The 12,450-nt window shown below is 39.4% G+C and overlaps 2 protein-coding genes across 2 annotated transcripts in view; both read right to left on the bottom strand.

Annotated features, from left to right (window-relative positions):
• Positions 1-6,262, bottom strand: part of otogl (otogelin-like) — a 23,187-nt gene extending 16,925 nt beyond the window's left edge. The window contains 12 exon segments of the mRNA XM_020614217.1: positions 1-60; positions 291-397; positions 581-687; positions 1,048-1,172; positions 1,814-2,019; positions 2,467-2,588; positions 3,471-3,625; positions 4,699-4,791; positions 4,902-4,986; positions 5,238-5,283; positions 5,571-5,613; positions 5,898-6,262. The exon segment at positions 1-60 is cut by the window's left edge and continues 24 nt beyond it. Coding sequence (XP_020469873.1) covers positions 1-60; positions 291-397; positions 581-687; positions 1,048-1,172; positions 1,814-2,019; positions 2,467-2,588; positions 3,471-3,625; positions 4,699-4,791; positions 4,902-4,986; positions 5,238-5,283; positions 5,571-5,613; positions 5,898-5,970 — 1,222 coding nt within the window. The 5' untranslated portion in view covers positions 5,971-6,262.
• A 625-nt stretch (positions 6,263-6,887) lies between these two features.
• On the bottom strand, positions 6,888-12,009 carry syt1b (synaptotagmin Ib). Its single transcript, XM_020613857.1, has 10 exons — positions 11,957-12,009; positions 11,796-11,848; positions 10,264-10,449; positions 9,394-9,575; positions 8,861-8,974; positions 8,573-8,740; positions 8,292-8,459; positions 7,886-8,003; positions 7,443-7,576; positions 6,888-7,350 (listed from the first exon to the last, which is right to left on the bottom strand). The coding sequence occupies exons 3-10, from the start codon at positions 10,409-10,411 to the stop codon at positions 7,144-7,146; spliced, it is 1,239 nt and encodes a 412-aa protein (XP_020469513.1). The 5' UTR covers positions 10,412-10,449; positions 11,796-11,848; positions 11,957-12,009; the 3' UTR covers positions 6,888-7,143.
• Between the last annotated feature and the right edge of the window lie 441 nt (positions 12,010-12,450).

Genomic DNA, 12,450 nt, shown 5'->3' with positions numbered 1-12,450 from the left:
AGGTGGGGGGACAGCAACTGATACAGTCTCTATAAACAAAACTCTCCTCACAGCCATCATCTACAAAGGCAGATTATAGAAGATGGAATAAATGTTTGCCTAATATATCTATATAAAATAAACAAATCTGTTTTCACTGGGCGAGCAGAGCTTAATAGAGATTTTTGTTTATGTTAACTGGTTTTGTAATAATAAAGTCTAACATTTTATAATATACAAAATACATTAGGAAGAGAAGGTGATATTTCTCACAGCACTGATCTGTACTGAGACTTGCAGTGATAACTTACTACAAGAAGGGAAGCTGTCCCTCCACTCCCTCACTGGATATCCAACATGCGAGCAGGCTCGGGTGTACTCAACCAAGGCTTGACAAAATGTCTCCTCATCATCAGACCTAAACCAATTTGAAAAAATTGACAAAATGTTTTGGGGAACTATAATTCTATATAAAGATTATCTTATAGCATGCGATGGAAGGTAGGTTTGTTCCGTAATGGGGTTTACACTCGCAATACAAAGAAAAGAGGGTGAAGAAAACATTAAAAGCGTAGTAGTCAAGGTGAGTCTTTTAACTTACACACAGAGGTCAGACACACAGCTGGCCACAAAGGGATTTGGGTCAATGTTTTCGTGACATGACAGAAACGGGAAGAAGAGAAGTGCACTGCATTTCTCTATGGCATCCTGCACACATTCACAATACATACAGTATGATATGACTTTACATCAGATCATATAATGTACATAATATAATAACAGAGAGGTCTTTTGACAGACAAGGATGATTCTGGTTTATTTTGTGTTAAAACCTCAACAAAGATGCTAGTTTTTAGTCTTACTTTAAGTCTTAAGCATGAAAAGCCAACTTTTCTAGTTTTACCTTCTACCAAGCAGTGAAAAAAACATAGCGTACTGTGATGGACTTAATTTGTTTTATTACATTCAGTCCTTTGCAATGTGTGCATTGTACTGCCAATGTTCAGCCTGAATGTACAGTATGCCAATAGTAATACTGGATAGAACGAATCTTTCTGTGTTCCTTACGTCCATGTCTGACTCAGACTGGCAGGACCCACTGAAGTCAATGTCTACTGAGGGACAGGCTCTCTCATGAGGCAGGTCCACTGCCCAGCTGTTGGCAAACACTGCAGGTTCATCTGTCTGAATGCCTAAAACACACATTCAACACACATACAGTATGTGCAGTATGTACACCCAGCACATACAGTACAATATTCCCACACAAAAAAAACACCAGAAACAGATAAAATGTATAGTTTAAAACATACAAAGACACAGTTAGCATGTCATTCAAACACATTTCTCTTTCTCTACAATATCAAACACACTTACATCAAACAAACTAGAAGTCTGACAAAAACAAAATCAGTGCTTAATAAAAAATCCGATTGAAACGGAGTGTTTGTAAAAGCACTGTGAAAACTAGTCCGTAGCAGTTTTATAGACAGAGCCTTTCCACTTGTTTATTCTCTTTCTCTGAGCTCATCCTCACTCTTCTTGACAACTCTACTCAAACAAACAGATTTCTGGTTATATGAGGAAAAACTATTGCTCCTTCCAGTCATTCAAAATCAAACTTTCAAAGTATCAGTTCACTCCTCTCCTATCTTTCTTGTCTCTCCATCTCCCACTGCTACTAAATTGGTTAGAATCAGTGTTGAGTGCATAATAATAATAATAATAACAACATAGTGTGGATGCTTCTGACTCAGCATCCGCACAATAACTGAAGTGAGTGAGTGTTGAGAGACGGGACAAGTGGATAAAGGGCCGGTCGGGCCGGTCTTACCACGGGCAGTGGTGAGGTCATCACCAGCGAGGTGGTTGAAGTTCCCACATAGGCCACAGGGGGAACCCTGATGCTCCTCGCTCATTTTCAGGTAGACACCCGAGCCTCCATCCCAGGCCAAAGAGAAGCCAAACGCACTCTTCACTAGCAGGTAGTCAGCCAGCCGCTCAATAAACACACCGCCTACAGTCTGAGGCAGACTTAACCTGACATTTTTCAAACACAACAGGGAAAATGAGCTCTTTGAAAATCATGTTATGCTCTGTTGTGTTGATCCCTGCTGTTACAAAATTTCTTGCTAATTTCCAAATTTAACTTGCTACTTTAGGTCAACTAGCTTAGAAGCAGCTGACCTAAAGTCAGCTGTCGCCCAGGAGGATTTGCTGGGTTTTTCCTTCTATTATAATAATAATATTAATAATAGTAAAATCTAGACCTTACTTTGTAAAGTGTCATGAGAGGACCTTTGTTGTGATTTGGCGCAATACAAATAAAAATTGAATTGAATTTACAACGAACTGGTGTGGATGGGTGGTGACTAAATGAGTAGTTGTTTCCCTTTCTGTTTTTAAAGTCTGGCAACAAGTTGTTTTTGTTGTAGAATCCCAAAATATATCTCTTTTTCTTTCACTGCAGAACACACACATGCACACCTTCGGCCTCCTTGGTGAACCTGATATCCAGAGATGTGGATCTCCTCCTCATTTGGGAAGAACAGACTAAGTGCTCTTGGGCATGAATACACACTCCCATCACATGCTCTGCTGTTGTGGACCTGAGAAGACAAGAAAGGCAGTGGAAGAGAATCAAAGAACAGGTCAGAGAGGGATAAGCAGTTTTAGTCACGGTCTGTAACCTGAGCTAGCTTTCTAAAAAACTCAGTCACCTGCCTGGTAAAGATGCTGCCACTAGTGGTACATCCACTGAAGTGCTACCACAGTTTACTTAGGCTATGACAATCAAAAACAATGTATGACAAAAAAAAATATTAGGGGAAAACAGTTGAATTTTTGAAGTAGTTTTAAACAATATTTAATAAAAATACCAAAATCTACAACATGTTAGTGCATCAGCCCTAGGCCCATTTGCTACTCCCTACTAACTGCAGTAGAAAAGAAATATGGCCACCACTGAAACAAAGCAGTGTCTCTCAGTTATGTGATTAATAGTTGTTTGGCACAAGGCCAAACAGGCTTTGGATCAACAAGTAGAAGTTGATGGCAGGGCAGATTTAAAGTTAGTTTTGTTTGTTTCTTTTTCCATTAAATTCTTAAAATCAGCTGTTAGGTATGAGCTTTAAAAGCAAATGAGATAACTTACAAAACTCAAAAGGACCAAATCTACTGGAGGAGCAAATTGTTTGTCAAACACAGACAATAATTACAGCTTCTCAGAGGTTGATAATAACTGCTAATTAGCATGCAACCCACTGTTATATAACCCTTATTTTGTTGTTAGTTTTAGATGGTTATAAATACTGCTATAATGAACTGCTTTACATGATTCTGTGCATTGCTCTAGTTTAACTGTAACCATAGTACTGTTGTAAAAGAGCATGCATGCTGAGGCAAAAAAAAAAGAGCAAAAAACATGTACACATAAGGGTTAAATACCGGTTAATTATTTCAGTGTTTAGTATAGATCTTTCTGCTCTTACCCACACCGTGTACTGTGGTGTAGCTGAGTGGCAGTCCTGGGCCAGAATGTAAGAACAGGTTCCGGGGAAGTAGAAGTATATTCCATCAAATGTTTCGTAGTGGTGCTGACCCCATGACCTACAGATCCCGTCTCTATCCTGACCCTGGTTAAGTACTGAGAGGCAAATGAGCAATTCACTCAGGGAAAATTCTTGAAATGATAAAGTGAATTAGTTTCACATACTGATAGAAATCAATGTGATTCAATGTTTTTCCTAAGTTGTGAAGGCAAGTCATACTTCCCATCCCTTTTATTATATTTATATCTTTCAGCATCTTTTATTTCTGAAATTATCAGAGGAAGATGAGTACCTGAATTTCTGATAAAAGCTCTTTGTTACAGGAAATCCCCACAGCTTTCCATGCCAAGATGCTGCCCAAGACCCTCCCTAAAATCTGAGGGAGTGGGGGCCTGTGACAGTGAGTCACATCTTCTAATCTGTTCAGTGAGTGGCTTGTAATGCTGATGGTAATCCAAAATGGCACATTTTGTAAATGATACTTTACATGAATTAAATGCAAGATGTTTCAATTAACAAAATTTCCCACTGTTATTTACTGAACATGTTCTGTGGCATCAGCTCTGTTACCCTGATCTTCAACATTGCATTACAGCTGGAAAGCTTGATAATATTCTTGTCAACTTGATTTTGATAAAAATGCATATAACTATATTGTTTCTAGCATATATCAACACTAAATTAGATGGTTAAAATGAAAAGTGTCTTTGCAATGAATGTGACCTCAGATCTCCTGATATTCTAGAAAGCAGTGACTCTATCACTCAACTCTTACCCTATTGCCTAAGTTCAAGTGATTTTATGACTGATATTGTTTGTGTGTGTGTGTGTGTGTGTGTGTGTGTGTGCTGGGTTGGGGAAGGTGGGCATTGAGTTTGAATCAACAAAGAGAGATACAGGGAAATCTTTAATGCTAGGGTACATGCAGGTAATTAATATTTGTTGATGGATTGACAAATCTGATATGCACACACAAGCAATATCAAGCACACTCATTCTTGAATAATTGGATGTGTAACTGTGTACTGTTATTACAAAGTTGTATGCACACTAACCAGCCACTCTAGGAATGGTGTTTGTCAGTTGTTGCAGTGATGACATTCTGATTAATCTGAGCTCACTCCAAAGATAGATGTGTACAGTAGGTGTGTGTGTGTTAATTACTCACTGATCTGGCAGCGGTCTCCCAGTGCCTGGAACTGAGCGCAGTCACACACACCATCCTCCTGACACCAGCCACCATTGAGGCAAGCACAGTATTCTGGGAAAGACCCAAACAAACTCACTTACCCCAGTCTATCTGGGTAATGATAGTTTTAAGCTTCTGTGAATGCATCTGGGATCACTTCACACATAGTGTATTTACTGTACCTTGAGAGGCAGAGACATCTCTGGCTGTGTAGTTGTGTAAAACGTTGCGTGGCAGAGTACCCTCTGACAGCAGTGGTCTGTATGTCTTGGAAAACAGTAAGCACTTAGAGCAGTTTTTTAAATAATCCTAAAGCTTTAACAGCATCTGTGACATGGTACTATACCACTAGTGCACCTGTTACTGTAAGTAAAAGTTGCGTCAGATTGAGTGGGAGAAAGTGTTTCCATTACTGTGTGTGTCTCACTCTTTACAAAGACAGCTTTGTGCTGGTTAGGGTGTTGTGCGCATGTGGGTGCCCTGACCTCCTCTGGTTCTCTTAGGTGTAATGTACCAACCTCCTCCCCGAGGAGATCCCGTTTCCTCCGAAGTGCATTAGCCCTTCTGCACACACACAAACATGCACATTAGTAGGAAGAAACAGTCAGAGGGGAGACTTAAGTGCACTTTACACCACTTGAATTCAGACTCCAAATGACTCTTTACTGAACCCTCACACACACACAAATGTACATCACACACACACACAGTTCAAATGCATTCATCAGTGAAAACATATAAAATTATATAAAAAAAATGAGCTGTGAATAATTTTTAAACAATGTTTCTTATATTTCAGCCACATCATTAATGATAGAGAATTATTCATTCATGTTTTTGTTTTGATTTACCTCTGTAGTCTTCCTTCCACCACTGAATGTTGGCTCTGAGCTCCTAAATGTAAATCAAATTAACATTTGATTGTTATTTAAAATTTCTTTCTCACACACACTATATATTTTATACCATTAGCCTATATGCTGTATAATATTTATAAAAACAAATGATCTTTAATAATACAGATTAACAGAAAGGCTGCTCAGTGCGCTGATCTAAAAAAGCTTGTAACATCATTTAAATGTTTTTACAACTGTTAATATCACTGTATAATGCCATATGTCTGTATAAAACTTAGAAGAGTGGTATACATTTTGGAGAAATACAACTGTCCGACTCACCCTCAAGTAACAGTAGGTGGGAGACAGAAAACGACATAAGGAGAAATCGTTTCACTGTCCACTTTGGGTACATCTCAGAGTCCGAAGGGAAGCCCCGCCGAAACGTTAACGGTGCATCTCAGTGGTCCCGGGAGGAAAAGATTGATAGCACCGCGACGATGCCTACCTGGTGGCGATGAACCCCCCCCCTGAGCAGACGGGGAGCAGCCTACACCTGTGTGGACAGATAGGCTTGTTGCTCTGTCACTCCAACATCCTGTGCCAGCAGACGCGCCTGACTCTGTGGTCTGTGAGTGTGAGCCATCGCGGAGGTGGACACCTCTTAAGTTACAGGTAAATGTCTGTTTGACCACATGACCAGGGTGGGTCACTTCTGACGTGTCAGCTAAAACAGGTGGAGGAAAACTGCGGACACACTGAGCCAAAGAGTGAGAGATGGATAAGTGCCTGCGCCAACACCCCCAGCCAGTCCCAGCGACTGCTCCTCCAGGGGGCGCTGCAGACTTATTGTTTACAAAGCTCTGCATTTTTCAGTGTCTAAAGAAGCGGAATAAAATGTTATAAAGTGTGACCACATAGTATCTCCAATAAATTAGAAAGGATATGTGATGCTTAACTGGTCATTACCGTTGTAGGGTGAATTTGTAAATATGGTTTAAACTTTGTAAACCATGTAAACTTTGAAATAAAATGCATGTGTGCATGTGCATGTTATAGAAAATACACACACACACATATATATTTTTTTTAACATTGCTGTCATTCTCCAAGTATAACTGAATTAAATTATAACAATAAATTATTTAACTAGAAAAAGACAACACTGGATATTATCATGTGAGACTTTCATTTCATTGTCCTCTGGATTATCTCCCTGGGCAGTTTAATCATGTCTGTCATTTGGACTGAGAAGGTTGGACTGAGAAGGTTGTTAAAACAGATGTAGAAAAGCATTTAGTTGTTTTTTTTTCTTAAAACCTCATCTTGTTTAATAGCAGGCTACTGTACATTGTGATACATCTTTGCTTAAAACTCTTTATAACAGTGTAATAGGTAGAAGCAGGAACAGGGGGCTTACTAAAGAAAGAATGCTAAAGTCTGAAATAGTGAATAGTGTCAGAGGTAAAACTGGGTAATATTGAATAGATTTTCTCAATGTCGCTTAAAGGTTTTTAAGGGGAGTTAGAGGAGAGGTACAGTAGGAACATAAGTTGGTGCAAGGTCTCTTGCCAGTGGGGTTACAGTTTTATTTCTTGTTAGAAATTTGTGCATTTATTTCATCCTCTGGTTGAAGGCTATGCCACTGGGCTATTGGCCGCCGAGGGTTAGCCAGCATGTCTGCCCAGTGCTGTTGCTCAGTGCCAGTGCTGTTGCATCCCAGCAGCACCTTCCCAATGGCGTCATTCTTCCCAATCTTATCATAGTCCAACACGGTCACTCCTACCTGCACTTTCTATAAATGAAAATACATACACGAAAATGAATTTTCTGATATTGATTGTATTTCTGTGTATGTATGTTGCATGAATGGGCAGGCGTTTGTACCTCTATCTGTTCATATGGCACTTCAAAACTGAAAGACTCATTGTAGTAAGGGTTCAATGTGTTCTTCTTTATCGTTGTTTTCTTTTTCTTCAGTCTTTTTCCATTCTGCATTAAGTGGAGCTTCACATAAGGGTCTGATAGAGAGAACAAGGATGGTTGTTATCAGAGCTACAGATCGACAGCCTGGCGCTGACGCAGTAACACCATCAATGAAACGCATCTATTGTAGTAGCACCTGAGAGTTTTCTCTAAAAAGAAACCTCTTGAAAGCAGACACACCACTAAAAATGAAGTGGTCGTAATGCCTCAGTGCCCAACTAGAACTAAAGAAGTGTTTACTTTACTGTGGGGGCAACATTGTCTGTACTGAACATTTTCAAGCATTTTACATGAACCTTGAACTTAACCACAATGTGACTAGAATTCCTTGCTGTTTGACTCACCTGACAATCCACCCACATCCATTTTTTTCAGGTTTTTGGCTTCCAGAATCACCACAGTCAGCTTCCCTGCAGTAGGCACATACCTCAAGGACAAACATATATCTCCAAGCCGCTCACTCTGATACAAAGAAAAAAGAGGAAACTATGGGGAGCTGTCTTAACAAATTAGGTATGGCTTCAAAATAAAATTTTAAAAAAATTTGTATCAAGATATCAGCATTACAAAATGATGGGTAAATATCAAAAGTAGGAAATATTTGATTTTGCTAATAGCAAAGAAACACTGAAACAACTTTTTTTAATAAAAAGATTGTTTTCCATTGAATAGCAGATTTGCACTTGCAGATCCTTTTTTTTTTTTTTAATCAAGAACAGTTCTTCTTTTTTTCTCACAGTGTGCTCCCACCTCCTCCTTCTCTGCCTTCTGCAGATTCCTCCACTCCTGCAGAGACTGGCTGAAGTCCAGGCTGCTCATTGGTATCCTCACAACTCCTATGGCATCGTGTTTTGAGAAACGGTCAAAGTCGTACACAGTCATCACCAGTGTCTTCCCTCCCAGCTCAGTGTATGGTACCTACAGGACAAAACTCACATCAAAGACAATAATTTCAAACATGTGCATCTGGCTGATAGCAAACCACTCAGGAAAAATAACCTAACCTTTATTGCCCTATAGTTTTCTTTTACCTTAAATGTGAACGTCTCATTGAAGCTGGGTTCAAGGGTCTTCTTGTGAATTTTGGTTTCAAACTTTTTCTTTTTGTCCGGGAGCAGATAGAGTTTAACATAAGGGTCAGAACTACCTCCAACATCCATGGCAGGAAGCTCTGCAGCCTGCAAGATGCCCACTACCAGCTAGAATGTGTTAGCAGAAGACAGTAATATAAAGAAATTAGCATCTGGCAAATTGACAGTGAGGAGAAATGTATTCAAATACTGGGCAAAAACATGTCATAATGAATAAGAGCATCTGACTGTATTATCTGTGAAGTTGTAGTCTAATGTGAAATGTAGTCTGCCAAGCGTCTCCTCCTCCTTGGTCTCCTTATCTGACAGATTTGTTTCTTTGTTTGCAGATCCTTTCAGTGGCTGCACACACACACACACACCCACACACACACAGAGAGAGAGAGCACATGCAAGTAAAACTATAGTCTTACAAGTAATTATTGAAAAGCTTCTGTTTCACAACTTGTCGAGCAGCTAATTGTGCTGTGTTCCTGCAGTTTACTGTATAGCACTACACAGCAAGAGGCAGTCAGACAAAGATTGTTATTTTATACTGGCAGTGTGTTTAAATGTGACTTGTGGCTTTGAAGATATTCCAAAACAACTTAGCTCTGACCTCAACCTACATCACAACATCAGCAATGTGTAACACATCCATTAGTCTTAACACACACTGGCAGTTTTATTAGTCCTGCATGACCCGGATGTCAGAACTGATACGTTACAAGGACGCTACAGTACATCTGCAAGGAGAGACCGTATGTGTGTCTGTAGTTTACCTCAATGTAACCTCCATCCATTTCATTGTCAGATCCTCCCTTGCTCTTCTCTTTTCCCCTTTTCTTGCTCTTTTCTTTGTCCTTGTCCTTCTTTTTCAAGCACTTCTTCCACACACACACAGAAGATGATAGCACCACGCACAAAATCACAATACACAGTGCAGCAACAGCCCACGATTGCACTGTAAATCCACATAAAGCACATGCACATAGATAGTAGGTTAATTAATATATACTGTATACACTTTGAGTCATCTGCTTGAATTCAATATTCAAAACATTGCCCTTAAATTTCCCCTTTACTACTGATGCTTGTATGTAAGAAGTAAAATAAAACCATGTTTTCACACTGTTTGAAAACAAAAATATATCACATGAATAAAATATTAGGGACACTGGAAAATGCAGTGCAGTTCAGTCCAGTTGTCCTGTAATAAGTGCTGTTTTCAGAGAGGTGCTGATTCAAATCCAATCATTTTTGGCCTTGTGGTGGTGTTATATTTTGCAAGTGTCCTCATTTTCTGGCCTTTACAGTGTGACCCTTCTTCACTCAGTCACATATTCCTGAAAAAAGACACTCTCAGCAACTTTTAGGTTCTGGGGAATATTTGCCATCTAGTCATGTTAATTGTGATTGAGAGAGCACAGATAATATTCTTTCCAAAATATCAAGAGAGAAGGAAAAATGTATGATGTATAAAATCTATAATTTACTGTAATTTTTGCTTGGATATGTGTATATATCTGTCAAGAATTTTAATGGCCACACCGTTACAGTACACTGGGATACTTTCTTTTAATGACGTAGCCATAATGTCAGAGCAGCCGAGGGTCCATGGGGACAAACATTATGTTAAGTATTTAACTCACTGTGGATGCTGCGCCGTTCACTCATGAACTTTTTGGGACTGTGGCCTCCTGAATGAGTTTGGCCTGGGGTGGTTGTTGCATTTGGTGAGTGGGTTGGGGTAGCTGTGGCGCCCGTCGTAGCTGCGGCAGCGTGATGGTTCCTGGTCATTATTACAGTAGATGATTGACAGAAGATCCAGAACTTAACTGGCAGAAAGGCAGAAAAAAGATGGCCCAGCCCTCAGCTTGCCTGTAAATGACCTTCAAATGTGCAGAAATCTAAACCAAGAAACCATCTAAACAAATCACATGAACACACTTCCACACTATAGCAGAGTTTCATAAATGTTATTGATCTGATGCATTTGAAACAACGATGTGCTTATTAAAACTTTATGGACGTCAGTATCAAATAACTTCTCCTGTTTCTGCTGGTCTGACAATAACACTTGAACACAGGATATGCAAACCGCTTTCTCTGCCAAACCTGCTGCCCTGAAGGGAAGAGGGGAGGAGGAGAGGAAGGGACACGTCCACAGCTGAGCTGCCAGCTGTGAGAGTCATGTGCCAAGGTCATGCTCAGTACATGCTAACAAACTATATTAAAAAGAAGTCCAACCACCAAGACTTGACACCCAAGTGCAAAAGTGTTTTGACATATTATTTGGTATTCTGCAGACATCATGCAGGTGTCAGGTATCTAGCGCTGAATCAGCAGATGGGATCTCACACCCGAGCTGACACTGATCTGAATTTGTCTGCTGGTTAAGGATTATTTAGCAGTTAGATTTGAAAGGATTTACATAAACAGAAGCCACCACTGATACACACTAATCCAAAGGAATACCACAGTTCTCTCATACAATCATGTATTTAATGTATTTTAAGCAATATTTCTGATTCCAGTGCACTTTTATTAAAGTGCTCATTGAAGTTTTTTATTGTATATGCTGATATGAAACAGAAACATTACACAACTACTATATTTGTCAAATAGCAATTATTTGAAAATGGTTGATGCAGATTATAAAAAAAGAATACATTGCCATCTTTTTTCATTTTTGCTGCAGAGGTGATAATGAATGTCTCAGTATTTGCACCATGATCCTCCAACTTCAGTTGTTAATGCAGCTAAAACTGTTTTACCTCAGATTTATCAAGGTCTAAAATTCATTACATTATACAAAATATCACTGGAAGACAAAAGATCTATATTTGCAAAAAAATTCTAGTTTAAGACACTGTTAGACAAAACAGCCTTGTTTTAAGTTTGACATCAGAGGATGTTATAATTCTTCAATGATGGCAAAATAAAATTGCAAAACTGGAGTTACAAACTATAAATTACCCATGGTGACAGTGTTGTTGTACCGCAGTTTGCATCCAGTAAATAAGAGAATGATCATCAAAGACCTGATTAACATAATTTGCAATATTTTGTGTATCCATGTGTTCACACATAGCTACTATTCACTTAGTACTATCAAGAAACTAATAAATTAAAGTAGGTTTGACTAATGAAACACAAAGGAAAAATGGAACCAGTGACATACCTGTATTCAGCCGTCCCAGCAGCAGTGCTCAGACTAATCAGGATCTCCTTTTCCTTACAGAGAAGTGGAGGAGAAAAATAAAATGACACAACCAAAGCCATGGAGTAAAACTGTGAGGTAAAGTTAAGAGTCAGCATGTTGCACTTTAGTTTTTATCTTACCAGTTTTTAGACATCAAGAAGAAGGATGCAAGTGTGTGAAAGCTGGATCAAGAGAGAGAGAAAGAGAGGGAGGGCAGGACAAGTTGGAGTTAAGGTTGGGATAGGTGGAATTGCAGCTCACTCATTTTGTGGTGCTTCCCTCTGCGTATGTGTGTGTGTGTTATAGATGCAGGGGTAAATGTGATCTTTTCGGTCCATTCAGGTCTCACGGGAGCGCTGTTCCTTATTTTTGATGCCCCACCTCTTGTGACCTCTGTTCCATCCCTACAGGTCACCCTCACTGGGCCACTGATGTATATTCATTAGTGTAGTGACAAGGCTTTTTAAAGGCTCGTTAGCATAGTGATAGTTCAGCAATAGAGGCCATTTACATTCAGAGTGGACAACTCTCTCTCTCTCTCTGTGTGTGTGTGTGTGTGTGTGCATCTGTACATCTGGCACTAGCTGCAGAACTGTCTCATATTGTCTATGTATAGATGATGTTGCCTGATTTA

This window comes from Monopterus albus, unplaced genomic scaffold (genome assembly GCF_001952655.1).
Source record: "Monopterus albus unplaced genomic scaffold, M_albus_1.0 scaffold5.1, whole genome shotgun sequence".
Lineage (NCBI taxonomy): Eukaryota > Metazoa > Chordata > Actinopteri > Synbranchiformes > Synbranchidae > Monopterus > Monopterus albus.
This window is presented reverse-complemented; position numbering and strand designations above follow the sequence as displayed.